This window comes from Cucurbita pepo, chromosome 17, assembly GCF_057944985.1.
Source record: "Cucurbita pepo subsp. pepo isolate OVF chromosome 17, ASM5794498v1, whole genome shotgun sequence".
In the NCBI taxonomy this organism is placed as follows: Eukaryota; Viridiplantae; Streptophyta; class Magnoliopsida; order Cucurbitales; family Cucurbitaceae; genus Cucurbita; species Cucurbita pepo.
This window is the reverse complement of record NC_141814.1, coordinates 14,038,906-14,058,961: the sequence shown is the minus strand read 5'-3', so window position 1 is coordinate 14,058,961 and position 20,056 is coordinate 14,038,906. Positions and strand designations below refer to the sequence as shown.

Here is a 20,056-nt window from a genome sequence, read left to right as displayed (position 1 = left end):
TGAGTGTATCTAAAATGGTTGAGATGTTCTAAATAGCGTCTCAAACAATCACTGCCCTTCAATTTCTAGGCATTAATTGGCCCTAAAACTACTTGGTTGTTAATGCTTTCACCCAATTTTGGATACATTACTTTATTTAACAATTCCTACCAAGGGAATAAAATGTGAATATAGCTTGAAAATCAAAGACTCGCAATAAAAATAGGCCGTAAAAATAGCTTACGAAGTGTGTTATCACTGTGGCAAACAAATCAAGATTTCAACACAATAACAATTCTAAATTTATTTTTTTAAACAAAATTTCAAATTAAAGTTCATTTATAGGTTAAAAATTACATCAAATTTAGGGTAAAAATTGAGAAATCCAGCAAAGCCTAAGATCCAGCTGAACTGACAAATTCAGGGATAAATACTGCTCTTTGTTTTTAACCCCTCTTGGCGGTTATGTTTTAAATAAATTTGTAACTAAATATAAAACCTAGCCGGCCAGCCCAACCCGACTCTTCCAGCCCAAGATCTTTTCGTCTGACTTTCGAAGAAACCCTAAATCCCACAAATTCAATCTTCGATCTCTCTCGTCCCTTCAGAGCAGAGTCTGTGGCCCACCCTTCCTCCGGTTGCTTATCCAAGTTCGCAACTGCCTTCTTCAATCTCTCAGATCTCTCCCGGCGTTTCGAGATTTCTCTCTCGCTGAAATCTTCCGGCGGCATCTCTCAGGAGTTTCATCCCCGATCCTAGCGGCCGGCAGCGGCTCTCTCGAGAACCCCCTATCGCAGCGGCATATTTCTCTCTTGAACACCTATACCGCCGGTATCTTTCTCTCACTTTATGACAAGTTCTTGTGTCAATGAAATTATATGAAAACGTCCACTAGACCTTCTGGTGGAAAATCTTTTGTTGTCTTTCTTTGAATTTAATTTAATAAACATGTCCTGCAAAACCTCTTATGGAAACGATTAAAGTTTCTTTATCCAGTGCATCCTTCAGATCGTTTTCTTTTCCCCGCAGTATTCTCATTTATTGCAATGGCTGACGGTCATGAAACTGATAAGAACATTGAAATATGGAAAATTAAGAAGTTGATTAAAGCACTTGAAGCTGCTAGAGGAAATGGGACTAGTATGATATCTCTCATCATGCCTCCGCGTGATCAAATATCTCGTGTTACTAAGATGCTTGGTGATGAATTTGGAACTGCTTCGAACATTAAGAGCAGGGTGAATCGCCAATCTGTTTTGGGTGCTATCACATCTGCTCAGCAGAGACTCAAGCTGTATAGCAAAGTTCCTCCGAATGGGCTTGTGCTTTATACTGGGACTATCGTGACTGAAGATGGAAAAGAAAAGAAAGTCACTATTGATTTTGAACCTTTCAGACCTATAAATGCATCTCTGTATCTCTGTGACAATAAGTTCCATACGGAAGCCCTGAATGAACTTTTAGAATCTGATGACAAGTTTGGCTTCATTGTCATGGATGGTAATGGAACACTCTTTGGTACATTGAGTGGTAACACACGTGAGGTTCTTCACAAATTTAGTGTTGACCTTCCTAAGAAACATGGAAGAGGAGGTCAATCAGCACTTAGGTTTGCCCGTCTTCGGATGGAGAAGCGGCACAACTATGTCAGGAAAACAGCAGAGCTTGCAACCCAGTTCTTTATTAATCCTGCCACTAGTCAGCCTAATGTTGCAGGATTGATACTGGCTGGATCAGCCGACTTCAAAACAGAGCTCAGTCAATCAGACATGTTTGATCCTCGTCTTCAAACAAAAATACTTAATGTAGTTGATGTGTCTTATGGAGGAGAAAATGGATTTAATCAGGCCATTGAACTGTCCTCCGAGATCTTGTCTAATGTAAAATTTATACAGGAGAAGCGCTTGATTGGAAAATACTTTGAAGAGATTAGCCAGGACACGGGGAAATATGTTTTTGGTGTTGATGACACACTGAAAGCTCTGGAGATGGGCGCTGTTGAGATACTCATTGTTTGGGAAAATTTGGATGTCAACAGGTATGTTTTAAAGAATGCTTCCACTGGTGAGATTGTTATAAAGCACTTGAATAAGGAACAGGAGGCCAATCAGAGCAACTTCCGTGACTCCGTCACCTCTGCTGAGTTGGAGGTTCAAGAAAAGGTGGCCTTGCTGGAATGGTTTGCAAACGAGTACAAACAGTTTGGTTGCACACTTGAGTTCGTCACCAACAAATCACAGGAAGGATCACAGTTCTGCAGGGGTTTTGGTGGTATTGGAGGAATTCTTCGTTACCAGCTTGACATGAGATCGTTTGATGAGCTATCTGATGGGGAAGAGTACGGTGATTCTGAATAGCAATCAATCGATCACTCCCCGTTGCTGGTGCAGAAGGGGAATAAAGAGCTTGCACCAACGCCCAGGGTTCGCGGAGGTTAGTCTTGGTTTGAACAGGAAAATTTGTGAAGGCTTCATTAAGGTTTCTTTAGTTCCTCTCTATCCACGCTGATTCTTTTTTGCTTACACCAAATATTGTTTTAATATACATATGTATTGACTCACATGCTTTGATCAATCCTGTCTACTCGTAGGGGTTTTGTCCTTTTGATCTGGATTTGGCGCCAATTATCTGATATATCGTAAAGGATGGGTGCTCCAATTTTTAGCCATAGTGCTGCCTCTGTTCTGGTGGAATGGTTGCTGTCTACAGCAGATACTCGGTTACAAAAATATTTGAAGTACTGCAATAATATTCAATGCCGTATGTTCTTAACTTTTTGAATGTGTGTCATGTCTGACTGCTTATCTTTGCTGATAAACCATGTCGGTTGGATCTGAATGCATATGTATGTTACTGTATTTGAAGGTTTGTTTGTTCGGTATGATTTTGGTACTCATTGATGCATCTAAAACATTTTTGGAAGCGGCAGGAAGTAGGCTACAAAATAGTTTCTGAAACAACATTTTTGGAGATGCATCTAAAACAAAATCTAAATCGCTACTATACTTGTTGTAGGTGTGTTTTGTGTGGAAATCTGAACTCTTTTAGTCGATATGTTCTGGTGTGTTTCTGTGAATTATTTTTAACTAATGTTCTTTTAGGGGCATCTAAATAATAAGATAATTGTGGTGGCCTTTTTAAGAGCTTAATTGGGTTATTATATTTTTTAGATTTTCTTGGGTTGATTCGTTTCTGAAAAACAAAAGTTCAGTTTGGTTCACTGTGTTGGTTTGGTTCAGCTAGAATTGAATTTGATTGATTATATGTATATACATATTATATTATATGTATATACATATTATCTTAAAGAAATTTAGGCTTGTTATTTAGGAAATCGTTTAGAAATCATTTAGAAGTAGTTTAATAAAGTTATCCAGTTCCTATAGAATGTAATTCGTATTTAAAAATTTATAATAATTTTGTAACAGATATTATTGTATTCTTTCGGCTTTTCTTTTTGGGCTTACTCTTTAGAGTCTAGTGTCTCATAATCCTTGGTTGGCATTTGTTTCCCTCTCAGTCCCCTTTGAGATCTAATTCTCATTGACACTCATTTCCCTCTTAGTCAATGTGAGATCTTACAATCTTTCCCTCCTCAGACCTAGCTAAATTGCACTTGTTCCCCTCTCTAGACGATTTGGGATCTCACAATCCACCCTCTTAGAGGCCAACGTCTTCATTGGCACTCGTTCCCCTTTAGAAGAATTGGAATTTCACAATACACCCCCTGAGGGCTCACCATCCTCGCTGTCACTTCCACTCCTGTTGTTGTGATATCTCATAATCCATCTCCATTCGAGCCCATTGTCCTCTCTTTTCTCAAATTAATGTGGAATCTCACAATCCACTCTAAGAGAAGTTTATTCATACAAGTTTATTCTATATTCGCAAAAATGTTAAAGTTAGACGAAAAAAGAGGCTAACTCTGCAAGTCCTGGTATCTATGCCAAATATCCGTACATTTTTTAAAGAAGAAAAATTCAAAGCAATTACGAGTGTCGTAGATACAACATAAACCACATCACGTCTCTGATATCTATCCATACATATATTTAAAAAATTCTTTACCCAAACAAGGAAAAGAAACTAGAAGGGAGAAAAAGAACCAACTCCTAAAAAAGAGGCGAAGTAGAGGTCTAACGTCCCCAGGCTGAGATGTGACATGCTTGGACTTCTCAAAAGTTCTTTAAAATGTCCACAAATCAGCCCAACAGGATCACCAATCGATGAAAGCTAATAGATGAGCCACCAAGTAGTACGAGCAACGATTATCTACTATTCCTACATAAGATTAACTGTATATTAGAACAGCTTAGCTATATAAATAGACATGTGCTTGCGATAACAAGCTTTACCAGGAATGAGAGAAAACAACAGCACAAGGGGCGTGTATTGAGTTTACATATGAGCTTTAAAAAAAATAAAAAAAATAAAACAGCACAAAGTCATCACTCATTTAGCATAAAAGTAGTGGTACCTGCTCCATAGGTGTAGATTCATCATTCGATTGTTCTTTTGCATCCTTGGATACATTTTCTTCATCTCCACCATCAGACATTGTCTTATCGTCTGTATCTTTTGTGGTATTTGTCACAGTATTATCTTCCAAAAGATTCAAATCTGCAGGTAGCTGACCTGACTTTAGTGCCTGGCAACAAAGAACAATTCTTGAACGTTATGATTCTCATACTAACATTTAAATAGAGATCTTTTTTTTTTTTTCCTTTTTCTTCTTTTACAATAGAAAACCAAGCACACCTGTTCCAATCTTGCAACCTCTTCAAGAGTTTGGGAATTAACAATGGCCGCCTGTAACATAGAGAGTTAATTGATCGCACAACATAATTGGAAACATAAGGTGGTCAATAAAAATAAGCCCGCCAATAAAAATACCCATAATTAATAACAAAGTCGGGTCCTACCCAATTTATAAAAGACCCCCTAAAAATTGATTATTCGATTTAATTTCTTTAATTTTAACTGATCACTTTTGATTAAAAATAAGAATCAAGAATAATTGATTTATAATTAGAATAATTAGATTCTAGAAAATAAATAAAATTCTAAATTATATCCTACAAATTTTATTTCTACATTTGGAACATAATTGTCCTAATTCTAGGCATCACATACTAAAAGATATCTCTGGATAAAGTTAAAGGATAATTCCTCCCATCTATGACTGCCTTGAAGAAAAATTGACCACCTTCCACCTCCAAGTTATAAAGTTTAGCTTCAAAAGGGTGTGAGAACGAGGATGAGAAGGAATCGAGTAAAATGATTTACACAAGAAAGAGACAAACTCAAGATAAAAAACACAAGACTCTCCAACCTAGAATAGAAAGAGCTCCTTAGACCAGAGAGAGAAGGGAGGATGAAGATCCATCGATAACCACCTTGTCATACTTTTTTTGTGAGGAAATGATAATCAATAGTAAAAGTTTTGGAACTTGCCCTCTTCCCAGAAAAGAAAAGTAGCAGGCCCTAAAAATCTCTACAAAGTTAAACAGTAAGAAAACAGAAGATCTTAACAACTTGCAAACATATGTTTCAGTGAAAGAGATCTTAAACTTTAGATAGTATAGAATGTACACACCTTAATAGCTATAATTTGCTCCGGTGTTGGTGCAGACATGGTTGAAGTTTGTTTCTCCTCCACAGGTTTGGATGCATTCTCTACCTCACCTGGAACAAAAGTCTTCACAGATTCCTTTTTTGCCTCTTCTTCAACTTCTTTTGATGAAAATAAATTCCTAGCCTCCAATCTCTCCTGCCATTGCCGTTAAGAAATGAAGAGATGTAGGGGGCAGGAGATATCTATTAATGTATCGTACATGAAAGTAGGTGGTTTCTTTATTTCTTTATCTTTTTTTATCGCAAGAAATCTAAGAATTTACAAACATATGTTAAGAATTTTATAATAGAGAACCATTGGCTAAAATTTTAAAAATAACTTCTTAAACCAAAATAAAATTGTTATCGAATGAAGTTTAAGAATTTACAAACATATGTTAAGATACAGCCATTTTATCAATAATAAGATTTGAATGCAGGAATAAGTTACCTTGTTTCGGACTTTCTTGAAATCAAGCAACCGGAGTGACCTTAACTTGTGAATGACATACAATCTATAGTTTGGCTTCTTCGTAATATTGTTGTCTAACAAACTAAGAAACTGAAGTTTTGGAAGGGATGCCAACGGGTCAATCTCTACCAAGTTCACAAGTCTGTTGTTCGTAAGAACCAACGTGTGTAATTTTGGCAAGAACTCTGGCAAGAATGAAGAAATAAACTTTTTTAAAACACTTACTTCCAAAAACAAGATTGCTAAAGCATAATGGAAAGCTCACCTCCAATATTTGGATTAATACGAGTGATTCTATTATTATTGATCAGCAATGTGCCCAATCGATTAAGATATGGCATATTTTCCAGCTTTACAATCTCATTATCAGACAAATCAATGGCATCAAATTGGTCCTGAAATTTATGGTCAAGGAAATCTAACATTATATGGTTACAAATAAAAGAAAACCAAGAGTAGACATCACTTTCTTTCACTTTTGGGAGAGCCAGATAAGTTAACAAACTTTTTATCCTCGTACAACCAGCAAAAGGAATGGGAAACTTAGGGTTTAGATGAGAAAGCACTTTCAAGTTAAGAATATTAATGAAATTTAGCCCACTGTGTGAGGGTGCCACCTTCTTGATATATTCTGTCCAATTTAACAGATGGGGGCATTGTTTTGTCAAAAAGAAAATGAAACTTCGGTCCACCTTTTAATATTATGGTCTTTTTACTTCTACTTTAAGGCACTCTAATTCTCAAGCAACTTAGTGGTGTGCTGGTGCACCCCTCCCCCACCCCCGCGCGCACACATACACTCACCACAAGGTTGGAGGCCTCGGTGCAAATATATTTTATGAGTTCTTTTAACAGGAAACCCTTCTAGAGACTTTTGGTGGCAGCACTTTCTTTTCTTTGCTTTTTTCTTCTTTCTTTTTTTTTTTTTTCTTTTTTTTTTTTCTTTTTTTTTTTTTTTTTTGGCTCTTGGAAAGGAAGAATAAGGTGAACAAACACAAGTCCAACTCAATATTGCAAGAGACTTTGGACTAAATCTTTCAAATAAAGGATTAAGGAACATCATTTCTATTCAATTGAAAACAAAGTACTCAAGGGTAGTGAGAAATCAACCCTGGAAGCTTAAGACATAAGAATGAGAATGTTATTTACAAAACTTAAATTAAGGTTGTCACTTAGTCAAGTGGAAGTGGGCTGCACTTCCAGAGTCCCTATTTCTTTAGGTGGATTGAACATGGGATACCTGAGACACAATGAAGAAGCCTTACTGATAAGGTGGCTATGGAGATACTTTCATGAGGAGGCTTTCGGTGAAAAGTTTTATACAGTAAATATGGTTCTTATCCAATCAGGTGATCATGGAGGTGACTTTTAGCCATGGAGTTTCCGAAACTACAGGCTCGTTGCAAACTTGTATTTTCAATTAAGTTTACATGAGACATAATTTAAAAAAAAAAAAAAAAAAAAAAAAAAAAAAAAAAAAAAAAAAAAAGTATATATATATATATATATATATATAAAAGAAGTCATTTTATTGATGATTGAAATTTACAAAAGGGATGTAATATCCCTGGTGTTTATAAAAGACCTTCCCAATTTACAATGAGGGAGGTATAACTATAGGAAGTAAAAATATTAGACAGTTAACACCAAGATATAGCTTGGTAAACAATATTGTCGAAAAGTTTTGTACAAGTCCATGTCTTTTCTGTGAATATTCTCTGGTTTCTTTCTTTCCACATATTTCTAAAGAAAGTCGGGATGAGGTTTTTCCATAGTAGGACTTTTGTATTCTAGAAAGGGTGGTACGTTAAGGTCATGTCCAATAGATCTTTTACCTCCCTAAGAAATGTGAGATGTCATCTGAATATATTGAGAATCGTTGTCCGGAAATTCTGAGCATATGTGCATTGCATAAATAAGTGGTTCACTTTTTTTCTTGCATAATGGACACCAATTTGGAGAAAGAAGAATGTAAGACATTCTTTTTTGAAGATTTTCACTTGTGATAATGGCTTTATGTGCTATTTCCCCAAGGAAGAACTTCACCTTTTTAGGATGATGTCCTTTCCATACTGTCATTGAGCGTGGGATTTATCACTTCTACTTTTTTCTCCATGTCAATCATCAAAGATTTTGTAGAGAAGACCCCGCCAACACTGGAGAGCCAAGTCAACGCGTCTGCTGCTTTTGACAATACCACAGGGGCGAGGGCAAGGCTTAATTCGGCCCATTCTATTGCTTCATTATCCTTTAAATTCCTACCAAACTTAAGGTCCCAGAATTTGTTGACAACATTCCACGTTTCTTTGATTGTGGCTTTTTTGCTATGAGAGAACCTATACAAAGGTGGATACCTCAAGGCTAGTGTGGTGTTTTCAATCCATGGGTTGGTCCAAAATGATGTGTTTCCTCCATCACCCACTCTATGGCAAGTTCGGTTGGTGATGAGGTTTTGATGTTTCTTTAGGTACTTCCAAGGCTCTTTTGTAGAAGAGGGGGGGGGGGGGGGGGGGGGGGGGGGGGGGGGTTGATTTTTGTTTGATGTAAGAGTATATTTGGCCTTTATAAGATTTCTCCACAATGCCTAATCTTCGTGATGATATCCCCATATCCATTTGGCAGGGTGTGGGTTATCTTTCCACAAGTAGTTTCTGAATAATTTTTCTATATCAGTGGCCACTTTTTGTTGACAACCTTCTTTCTATTTTTTCAATAATAATCTTCCAGAAGAAAAAAGATCTGCGGTTTCCTTTTAGAGGTGGTCCTAGGTACATATTCGGTCATTCTCCCTATTTACAACCACATATGCTAGTAAATTATTCAATAATCTTCGTGCTAATATTGATGCCTAAGATCTTTGTTTCTTGAAGATTGATAGTCCAGAGAATCTTTCAAAGGTTTTTACCATCTCGACTATGTTTTTTTTATGGAAGAGGCATCTGCCAAGTCAGAAAAGAGCATTGTGTCGTCCATGAACTGAAGGTGGTTGATGCTTAAGCCTTCATACCAATTTGAAAACCTTTTATCTGCCCTTCGCATTCTGCTTTTGTCAGTCGGCCGTCCATTACCATGATGAAAAGAAGAGGGGACAGTGGATCTCCTTGTCGGAGACCACGAGTGGCATAAATCTTCCCTCTCGAACTTCCATTGATGATGGTGGAGAAGTTTGTGGATGAGATGCATCCTATTATCCACCTTCACCATTTTGAGCCAAAGCCTTTTGCCACAAGAATGCTTTCGAGGAAAGTCCAATCAACCTTGTCAAAGGCCTTTTCCATGTCAAGTTTGATGGCTACACGTTTTTGTTTCTTTCTTTTCCATTCATCTATGAGTTTGTTTTCCATGAGGCATGCATCGAGAATTTGTCGCCCCTCTACAAAATTTGATTGTTGCTCGGTTTTTGTGAAGGGGAGAACCTTTTAAGATATTATGATAATATCCTTACTATGATTTAATATAGTCCAGTCGTGAGACTTATGGGACGAAAGTCTGCAACAGTGTGCGCATCCAGTTTCTTTGAGATTAGAAATGTGTATGTTTCATTTAGGTTTCCAATGATAACTCCGTTTCGGAAAAAAAATCTTGGAATACTCTCAAGATATCAGCTCTCATCAAGTTCCAGCATTTGCAAAAAAATTATGAGATAAAAGCATCCGGTCCTGGAGTTTTGTCGAGCCCAAATGCTAAATCGCCTTCCCCACCTCTTCTTCGGTGAAAACAACCTCGAGGGAGGCAGCTTGCTGATGATCAATATGACTCCAGTCAAGATCATGGGAAAATTTGCAGAGGGCATTGTCTTTTGTATATAAGGCCGTGTAAAAGGACACAAATTCTTAGACAGTTTATTCTTTGTTTATGAAACTTCCATGATGGTACTCTTTCTAAATTTTGGTTATCAAAAGAGGCCACTTCTGTTTCTTTTCAAAATAATTCTGTCCCAAACACCCAAGGAGCTCTCATCAAGAATCTTTCCGAGAGTGTCAAGGGGATGTAAGCTTGAGGAGAAGATTGTTTGCTAGAAAATTAAAGAGTGAATTTTTTTTTCTTTTAAGATCACTCTAGTAAAGCCAAGCATTGATAAGGTAGATTGGTTTGGAAACTCGATTCAAATGGCCTTTCTACTCATATGTTGGTTAACCTCAAACTAAACTCTAATTAGTCCAAGTTGTGTTCTACTTTCGTGGAACTCATTTGGGAAGGTAAGTGATGTAGATAATCCTATGATAAATCTGTAGGTAGCCATTGGAGTGGTTTGTTAAGTTCGTTAGTTTCGGTTAAGAGTTATGCTAGTATAAATACTACTCTTGCATATATGGGGAAATTCAATAAGAGTTACTCCTATTTGGTTTACACCCATAAGTTCCCTAAACAGGTCCGAGTTTATTTTATACATACATACATACATACATACATACATACATACATATATATATATATATACTCTCTATAAAGAATTGAACATTCATTAAGAGAAAAAATTGAAGGAATATACAAGCATTCAAAAACCAAACTTACAAAAGGAAACCGCACTAAAGAAATAGGCTTCATCAAGTAAAACAAGACATAAAGATTAATTATAAAACAGTCTCATCACGGAAGTTCAAAGAGAAACATAGAACCTAACAAGGAACCACACTCAAATAGAATCTCTCTCAACCACTCGAAAGTATGACTTCAAGGAAGATGTAAGAAAAATGTTGTTCAAATTACCATAAGATAAATTCGAGTTGCAATTAATGCAACATTAGAGAAGAACCAAGCTTCATTTATTCTTGGATGGTTGCAAAATTTGAGTGGATGATAATTTAGAGTTATGGTATTTCATGAATATATTTTAAGGCTTTTTATTTACTTTAAGGTTACATTTACACGGTGGCTACTTATGATCATGAAGTATGAAAATTACAACCCTTGAAATGTCTCATAGAAGGTCAAGGGTTTTTTTTTTTTTAACACTATATAAAGCCATGTATGTTATCTACGTAAAGTAGACTTAAAGAATTTAGTAAAAAGAGCATTTATGCTTTCTTTTAGTCGAGAGCTTCTTTTTTTTTTTTTTTTTTTTTTCAAGCTCGACTTGATCAATCTTACTTGTGGAGTGATCGAATCTCAAACAAGTATTCTATCCTTTAGACATTCGATCAACAAGGTAATCTAAATCTTACTTTCCCTTGGGATGAGTCTCTATTGCTTCGAGACTCTTAGATATATTTAGATCTAAAGGTCTTATCTTAAAAAGGTTGTTAGATCAAATTTCCAAGAGTTGCAATCATTTGGAAGGAAAACAAATTGATTTGAGGGTTTTAGCATTTGTGAACTAGCGGTTTGCATATCCAAAGCATTTATGAGAGTTCTTAGATTCAACTAGCTAGGGTTACCATATCAACAAGTCTCGCAACATAGCACAGATCCTTGCTTACAACAAAGCATCTCCTCCTCCCAAGACAACAGATGGGAAAGGAACTGTTCAATCATCTCCCTAAGACATTTGTTTTTACCAGACTGAAAGCCAAACACTTCAAAATAGAGGTTCCAAACAACCTGAGCAAAGTTGCAACTTTAAAAAATATGGTTAAGGTCTTGTTACTCAAGATAGAATGCAAAGGAGTCCAGTGCTTTCTATATCGCATGAAATCTCAAATCTATCACTTATGCAGAAAAGATGTGAAAACTATGAACCACCTCTTCATTCAAGCTTGGTTCTCTCTAAAGAAACCTTGACCCCAACCTTTGCTTAAAAAGGAAACCGAAGACGAGTTCTCAGAAGTACTTCCAGGTCAGCAGTTCTATGACAAGGCCACAACTCCATAGAAAAATGATATTCGGGCTCAGATTCTGATAGTTGTGGTTAAGGAGAACGATAGGACACTCGGTAAGATAAATTTAAATTAGCTAATGAATTTTGGCATCATATGGCTGAAAATTGGAGTCTTTTGTAAAATGAAACTGCATTGAACCTTCAAATAGTACAAGTGATCGTAGCAAACCAAGAAAATGAAAACTCACACCGAAGGATTTTCACCAGCATGTAAGGAAGGCGACGTACCAGAAAAACAATTAACCCCATAAAATAGCGGGTAGGAATTTAATTTGAAGTTTATACTACAACAAAACTAACCCGAGAGGAGAAATAGTATGATGAAGTTAGGTACGATCATAGCATGGTAAAAACACTCCGGAATCGAACTTGACAGATCTTGGTGTTGCACAGATTTAAAACAAGAGAAATAAAGCGGTAGAAATCACTCACCTCGGTGGCACCTAGGTTTTCTATAACTGCTATCTTGTTTCCTGGAGACGATAAGAAAGGAGTTAAGAAATGCGTGGCCGAGATAGGGAAAGAAGTAAGAGTTGAGAAAAGACAGACAACCTCGAAGGTCCAGTTCTCGCTCCTTAATGGCATTGAAGAAATGAGGGCTTTTCCAGATTAAATCGACTGTGAGTCTCACCATGTTCTTCTGAGTTTAGTTCACTGGACGACGACGATGACGACAACGACGACGGGGGTTTAGGGCTTTAGGGCGAGTGTAAGTGAAGGGAACGCGTCGGCGACAAGCGACATCAAAGGCAGCGCAGCGTGGATCGAAAGAAGACTCGACGTTCAACTTTCAGACCGAGCCAGCGCCTTTATGGATTTCCAGACGGCCCAAAATAATTCACATTTGGGCTTCTCACTTCGGCGAATTTTGGCCATAATATTTTCAATTAAAATTATTATTTTTATTTTTCAGTTTTTTCCAAATTTGTTTTGATTTTCTCATTATACAATCTTTTGCCCAGTTTACCAATTTTTGTATTATTCTCTCCCATTTATTTATTTTTTTTAGTATATTTAATTTTCTTCTAATAGTAGTAGGATTTTTTTAATTTTAATGGTTTTAAATTTTTGCGAGTAATAATGATATGTGGACATGATCAATCTTGTTTGGGGAGTAAGATTCGGATTATCTTGTTGATCGGATATCTCAAGGCAAGAACATTGTTTGAGATTTGAATCACTCCAGCAAGATCGATCTTGTCTAGCTTGAATGATTCTTGTTGATCAAATATCTCAAGGCAAGGACACTTGCTTGAGATTCGAATCACTCCACAAACAAGATTGATCATGTCGAGCTTGAATGATTCAATATGCAACCTAAACTACATAGAATTGCAAAGAAACTTAGTCATTGGCTGAAGATAAACACAAATGCTTATTTTATTGTATTTTTCAAGTTACTTATAAATACAACATATATGTCTTTATGTAGCCTCAGGAGGAAACTATTAAAGACATTCCAAGAGTTTAACATTCATACTTAATGGCCATAATTAACCTGATGTAATTGTAATCTAATGTAAATAAAAAGTCTTAAAATACATTAATGAAATACAATAACTTTACATTGTAATCCACCCAAAATTTATAACATGAAACTTCATTCTTATTCAATGGGGGCATGAATTGAAATATCTTTTGATAATTACAACAATATTTTTTCACATCTTCATTTAAGTATATTGTATGATTGATGTCTACTGGTTTATATCAAATAATTACCGATTTCTTTTCATTTTACTTATAATATTTTGAGCGTTCATACTTATTTCTCTACTATGATAGTATGTTCCTTTACTATAATAGTTTTGTCTATCATTCTTTTTCATATATACTTCAATTTTGTGGTAATTTTGTTGACAAATATATCGTTTGCTATTATAATTATTTTCTATACATTTTGTACTTGTGAATATTACGATGTCCGAGTAGAAAATGAGTACATAAATTAATTGAAATTGTATTTGAATGAGATAAATCTTAAGTATATATAAATACAATTAAGAAAGGTTTAAAATAAGTTCAAGTCGGTTACTTTACTATTTCTGAAATCACTCCCAAACATTTTTTAATTAAGTTTCATAATTAAGGTTGTTTTGAAAAACAAATGGGAAATCAAAACGCCCACACTCTCAACATTATGCCTTGAGGAGGACTCAAATCTTCATATTCTTTAACACGTGGTAAGTTTGAGATTATGATTGTCAGCTAAACGTCTATATCGTAAGTGTCTAGCCTAGCACTATCCTAAATTCATTCTTTCAAAGCCAATATGAGTGTTAAATTGTTATTCCAAGTGAAAGTAAGTAGGTTTTGAGTATTGTGAACTTGAAATGGTGCTAAATGAAGATGGTGGTGTTAAAAAAGAAGATAGTGATACACTACACTTGGTACCATCCAGCTTTTTATTGACCAAAACATAGTTAACACACAAAAACGAGAGAATCAAAGTGGAGGTGGTCGAAACCAAAAGAAAGCATTTTTCATTCCATGTCAGACTAATCTAAGCCTTGGCTTTGAAGCTGATATGAAGCCCATCTCCAAATTTCAGAATAGGACTTCGAGAAATGTCTCCTCCCTTCACCTTTCTCCAACTGCACCCAACAAACCAGCCTCGCCTCAGAATACAACACGAAAGTATTTCGAATTTGTATCTAGTGGTTAATAATTCGAGCCCTAAAATATACCTATACTTAGTGAGCAGAGTGTGGAGGAAGATGGCCATGAAAACCCTGCTGTAATCTGCCCCAGCGCATTGCCGAGATCCTCCTCCAAACGGCTGCAAGTTCTTCGAAATTGAGTGTTGGTCTAGGTCCTGCAACAATATTAAAAGCCAATCACCTGCATATCATCCCTTCCTACCCATAACCTGTCCTATAATACTCTATAATATACCTTCCACCGCCATGGGTTGAAGTCCAATGGATCCTTGTGGGTGCCAGGGTTCAAGTGGAGAGCTGAGTTTGCAACCATAAGCGTCCACCCCGCTGGAATTGTATATCCTACACCGCATTTCCACCACCATTTCAATTCATCACTCATCTAAAAAGACTCTCATTATTAACACAATTATAAATGACCAGCTTCTTACCTTTGATGTTCAGGTCTTTTATTGTTCGCCGCAGTAGAAATGGCAGTGCGTTTGACAATCTCAGAGTTTCATATATAACCTACATGCACAACCCTACATCTTTAGGAACCAAAATAAAGTAGTGTTTATAAACTTAATTTTCCAACCGTAACTTCCTACTTGAAGCGTAAATGTCATTGACTTATACTCCTCCCAAGTTATGGGAGATTCTGGATCCTTCCTCTGTTTAAGAAACGCTTCATGCTCGGCCTGCCCATCAGTTAAATTGTGTTAAATAAGGGTCAAACAATCCGCAATTATGCAGGCAGAGTGTTGTAACAGAAGCAGAAGCGGAAGCAATATCAATCACACTCACACACCCACAAACACAAACAAAAATTATGTAGCAACTAACACACTCCACCGATGGATTAATTACTTACAGTCAACTCCCGCACCACCGATGGATTCTCTGCAAGTAGCTTGAGCATCAAGGTGAGCGATCCGGACACCGACCCACTAGCGAATAAAATTCCGAACAGTAAATTCACAACGAATTCCTCAGATAGAAATTGTTCGCTGCCAATGTCGCGCAGGGCCTGATCAAGAAAATCCCCTCGAGCATTAGCAGCAGCTTGACGCCTCTCCTTGACAAGATCCTTGAACATGTTGACCAGCTTCTTTTGCGCCTTGAGACATTTGTTGTACTTCGTTCCTGGCAAGTTCAACGGGACCGCCATAAACCCATCTGCTAATGTGATTAAGCTCTCGCTGATACTCTCGCTCGACTTCTCTGGGTCATATCCGAACATCACATCCGCGTTGAAATCGTATAGCATCTGGTTGGTTGTCGGGGTCAGTACGTGATGTGGAAGACACCATTTTAGCAATTAAGATGCGAAACTTACAGCGAGAGTCCCGTGCTGCATTTCAACAGACGGACGGCTGGACCACTGGACGAGAACCTTGTCGACGCATCGCTGGATATCAGCAAGCAGCTTCGTCTTGAGACTTTCGGAGCCGAAGTGGTTCAAAGTTATACCTCTGAGGTACTTATGAATCACGCCGCCCGCGGTTGTCCTAGTGTCACCGTCTTGCTTGAGCACCTTGGAAATGGAGTCCAAATACCAGAGCTCCACCGTCTTCCCTTCTTGAGCGTAAATGAAACTGTTGATTTCAGGGTCAGCCGTAACCACAATGGATCGACCCACCAGACTGGTCCGAAATATGGGTCCATATCTGTAATAATTCAAATTCGAGATTAATCAAACATCTTATTACAATAATAGTATAACCCAATACAAATCTCCTCCGGCCACCGCCTTACTTTTGCACTCTCTTCTTGATAAAGGGAGGAAGGTCCAGAGTGTTGCCGGAAGCTATAAGCTGAATGGTCTCTCCGATGAGAGGGAAGCCCATGGAGCCCGGAGGAAGGACTCCATTACATTTGGGATTTCTCCACCTGTAAACCAAGTGGGTCAAAAGTATTACCACCACTGCTCCGACGGCTAATCCCGGCGACCACATTGATAATTGGAGCTCCATTTACAGCTTCTTGGGTAATCACAGAAGCTCCAGAACTTGTGCAATGCTTTTAACAACAAATAATGCTATAGGACCGTCGGAGCATGCCCACGTGAAACATGTCAAGTAAGTTGCTTTTCGAACTTTGTTTAAAATAAGAAAATTGCATCTAACTACGATGGACAAAATCATTGTCCAAGGTTTGCCTCTAGGCGCCAGCATCGTGATTCACGTTTTCGACTACCTTACAGCAACAGCAATGGATTTATCTTTATCAGCTAGATGGTAGCTTCGAAGGGAGTCCTAAGTTGATTAATTTAAGAGATATCATAATTTTATAGGTAAGAAATACATTTCCATTCGTACTAGACTTTTTTGGAAAGCTCAAAGTAAGCCATTAAAACTTATGCTGAAAGTGGACAATATCATACTATTGTGGAGATCCATGAGTCCTAATGTTAGGATCGATACAAGTTGTAGCTCTGATACCAGTTGTTAAGATCGCTTAACAACCCACACTCGATCAAGATGAACACAAAGAACAGGAGAAAATAATTCAAAGAGGAATATTAGTTAAAGGTTTTATTGATAGTACGTGCAACCAGAGATCATACAGAGAAGGAAGAAAGTACAAAAACACTGCCTAACAAGATATATATATATATATATATATGTGGTTTCAATTTACTAAAATGTAGCTTCTAAAGATTTAAACCTACTAGATATAATCTAGGAGGCGGTGTGCCAGTAAGGACGCTGGCCCCGAAGGGGGTGGATCTGGTGGCGGTCACACATCGATTGGAGAAAGGAACGAGTGAAAGCCAAAGAGGACAATATCTGGTAGTGGTGGGCATGGTTAACGAGTATATCTCTACCAAATATTTATCAAATATCTACTATATATATATATCTCTTTATAAATTATCTTCCAACTAGCAGTAGCCGCATAAATTAGTTTGGCGTGCATCACGTGGTGATGAAAAATTTATGAGCGGATGGATCTATAATGAGCCAAATCCACTCATCAAGGAAAAAGATTAGACTTTTGGGTGGTGACACACGTGATACATGCCAAAATTTTGGCTTTAATATGAACAACTCTGAGATGCAAAGTTAATCAGACAGTGCAGCTAGGAGAGATGGCAATGAGGGTGAAGATCATTAGCGAGGAAAAGATCAAACCTTCCTCTCCAACGCCGGAAACCCAAAAACATCTGAAATTCTCCTTCTTAGATCAGCTAGCTCTGCCTGTTTATGTACCCGTCCTTCTTTTCTACGCTCCGGGCGGCGATGACAATCAAACATCCAAGTCCCACCGCCTGAAAGCTTCCTTATCCAAGGCATTAGCCCAATACTATCCATTCGCTGGCCGAGTTCAAGACAATAATGTTTCAATCCATTGCAACGACGAGGGAGCCATCTATGTGGAAGCCCAAGTCAACTGCCGTCTCTCCAACGTCCTCAATCAACTCAACGTCGACTCACTCAACCAATTCCTCCCTTTCTCCATCGCATCCTCCGACTCTGCCAAAGGCTGCATTCTGCTTGTCCAAACCACGTCGTTCCAATGCGGTGGCATCACAATTGGCTTACTCATGTCCCACAAAATCACCGACGCCTCATCGATTAGCTCCTTCATCAACACCTGGACTGCCATTGCCGTGGCAGGGGATGATTCCAACGCAACAATTTCTCAACTCCCACTTCCGGAATTCATCAGCGATTCCGTTTTGCAACCGCCCCAGAATTTCCAAGTTGCAACGCCCACGTCAGACACAGGAATCCACGCGAAAGGCGTGACGAAGAGGTTAGTTTTCGAGGGATCCAAAATAACAGCGCTCAAGGCAAAGGCTGCCAGTGCCAGAGTGGAGCAACCCACACGTGTGGAAGCTGTAGCTGGACTGATATGGAAATGCGCCATAGCTGCATCCAAATCAACTTCCGGGGTTTCAAAGGCGTCTGTGCTGGGCCAAGCCGTGAATCTCCGGAAAAGATTGGAGCCCAATTTGTCGGACACGTCGATCGGGAATCTGTTGGGGTTCATCACGCCGGAAACGAAGGCAGGGGCGGCGGAGGAGATAGAGTTGCAGGAGGTGGTCGGTTTGTTAAGGGAAGGGATTGCGGAGTTTAAGAAGAGTGGGTATAAGAAATACCAAGACACGGAGGCTTATCTGGAGTTCTTTAAAACGATGACCGACCCAGACGGTCCGTACAGCAGCGACAAGAATTTCTACTTGTGTAGCAGCTGGAGCAGATTTGGATTTTACGAAACTGATTTTGGGTGGGGATGTCCCGTTTGGTTCATCGGCGGACTTTCCATGTTCTCCAATTTTTTCTTGCTGATGGATACAAGAGATGGGCGGGGAATTGAAGCGTTGGTGACTCTGAGTGAAGAAGACATGGCTGTGTTCCAACGCGATCAAGATCTGCTCGCGTTTGCGTCGTTCAATCCCGACGTCATTCAAGTCGCGGACTCGAAGGGATCAAGCAGAGTGTGTGAAGGCAAAAGTACATCGGAAGTCGCCGTCGGCTCCGATGTACAAGTCCTCAGCGTTTGAATTTTTGAAATCGTATTATTCCAGCTTGTTTTGTTGGTTGTCGTTACTCCGCCGCCAAATTAATTTCAACCTTCAGAATGTTTTGCTTTTATTTATGTTGAACTCTAATTTATCTTTAACAAACGTAATTAAAAATAGTTACCCAAACGTCTAAAAGGCATAACCAAGAAACATTTTGAAATTGAGAAAAAATAGACAATATCAATGGTGGATGGACTTAAACTGTTACAAATGTTATTAGAGCTAAGTTTCATATCATATGCCAGTGAGTATGTTGGACTCTCGAAGGGGTGGGTTGTGAGATCTTACGTCGGTGTGAGAGAGGAACGAAGCATTTTTTTTTATAAAAGGTGTGGAAATCTCTCCTCGTAGGAACAAAGCATTGTGAGGTTGACCTTGATATGTAATAGACCAAAACAGACCATCTCTTTTAGCCATGCGTTTAGGTTGTTACAGATATTATCATTTTTTTAGCTTAGCCTTCCACTTTCAAAAGGTCTCGTGCTAAAAGAAATATATATTAATGATTTTTCTTTTAGTTAACTAATAAAAGACTCCAAACATTTTAACTCATTCTTGATTGAGATCAGCCAATATCAAAGTTGGATAGAAAGAAATAGAATTCTCTATTAGTAATGACAAAATAAGAATTTAATAGGGAGAAGAACGTTATCATAGCGTATTCAAAATGCTTACATAACCAATATTATTAAAAGTCTCAAACTTTTTTATAGTTCTGTTCACGGTTAAGTAGGCTAAAGGATTTAAGATAGGAAAGGTGAGAACGTAAATGAGACCTTATGGTAGGTTATTTGGTACGAGTTAAACATCCTTCCTTTTCGCTTAAAGTTTCCCAAAAAGTAAAAACTTTATTCTTTGCATTGATGGCACAAATTTTTAAGGATTTTTATTTCATAATAGTTCCCAAAAAATTAGTAGTGAACCCATCTCTCTACATAAATGAGTAATGATTTTACACATTATTTTTTTCTTATTTATGTTGACGTTTTGATCTACTAAAC

General features: G+C 37.8%; 4 protein-coding genes across 5 annotated transcripts; 2 read left to right on the top strand and 2 right to left on the bottom strand.

Annotated features, from left to right (window-relative positions):
* The first annotated feature begins 489 nt into the window (after window positions 1–489).
* Window positions 490–2,860, top strand: LOC111778600 (eukaryotic peptide chain release factor subunit 1-3). 2 transcript variants are annotated; one of them, XM_023658517.2, is made up of 3 exons: window positions 490–810; window positions 1,009–2,412; window positions 2,570–2,860. In XM_023658517.2, exon 2 carries the CDS (start codon window positions 1,026–1,028, stop codon window positions 2,334–2,336), a length of 1,311 nt encoding a protein of 436 aa, XP_023514285.2. In that variant the 5' UTR covers window positions 490–810; window positions 1,009–1,025; the 3' UTR covers window positions 2,337–2,412; window positions 2,570–2,860. The 2 variants fall into 2 exon arrangements, with proteins under 2 accessions (XP_023514285.2, XP_023514284.2); XM_023658516.2 differs by having other exon boundaries at window positions 1,009–2,457.
* A 1,061-nt stretch (window positions 2,861–3,921) lies between these two features.
* On the bottom strand, window positions 3,922–12,677 carry U2A' (U2 small nuclear ribonucleoprotein A). The gene is made up of 8 exons (XM_023658484.2): window positions 12,435–12,677; window positions 12,315–12,355; window positions 6,330–6,459; window positions 6,044–6,249; window positions 5,576–5,749; window positions 4,738–4,788; window positions 4,457–4,627; window positions 3,922–4,260 (listed from the first exon to the last, which is right to left on the bottom strand). The coding sequence occupies exons 1-8, from the start codon at window positions 12,514–12,516 to the stop codon at window positions 4,255–4,257; spliced, it is 861 nt and encodes a 286-aa protein (XP_023514252.2). The 5' UTR covers window positions 12,517–12,677; the 3' UTR covers window positions 3,922–4,254.
* Window positions 12,678–14,240: 1,563 nt separating this feature from the next.
* Window positions 14,241–16,594, bottom strand: LOC111779168 (cucurbitadienol 11-hydroxylase). Its single transcript, XM_023659246.2, has 8 exons — window positions 16,280–16,594; window positions 15,861–16,191; window positions 15,396–15,791; window positions 15,133–15,222; window positions 14,974–15,052; window positions 14,778–14,884; window positions 14,570–14,697; window positions 14,241–14,476 (listed from the first exon to the last, which is right to left on the bottom strand). The coding sequence occupies exons 1-8, from the start codon at window positions 16,495–16,497 to the stop codon at window positions 14,386–14,388; spliced, it is 1,440 nt and encodes a 479-aa protein (XP_023515014.2). The 5' UTR covers window positions 16,498–16,594; the 3' UTR covers window positions 14,241–14,385.
* Window positions 16,595–17,552: 958 nt separating this feature from the next.
* LOC111779058 (akuammiline synthase 1) lies at window positions 17,553–19,130 on the top strand. Its single transcript, XM_023659114.2, has one exon. It carries the CDS (start codon window positions 17,616–17,618, stop codon window positions 19,032–19,034), a length of 1,419 nt encoding a protein of 472 aa, XP_023514882.2. The 5' UTR covers window positions 17,553–17,615; the 3' UTR covers window positions 19,035–19,130.
* The last annotated feature ends 926 nt before the right edge of the window (window positions 19,131–20,056 follow it).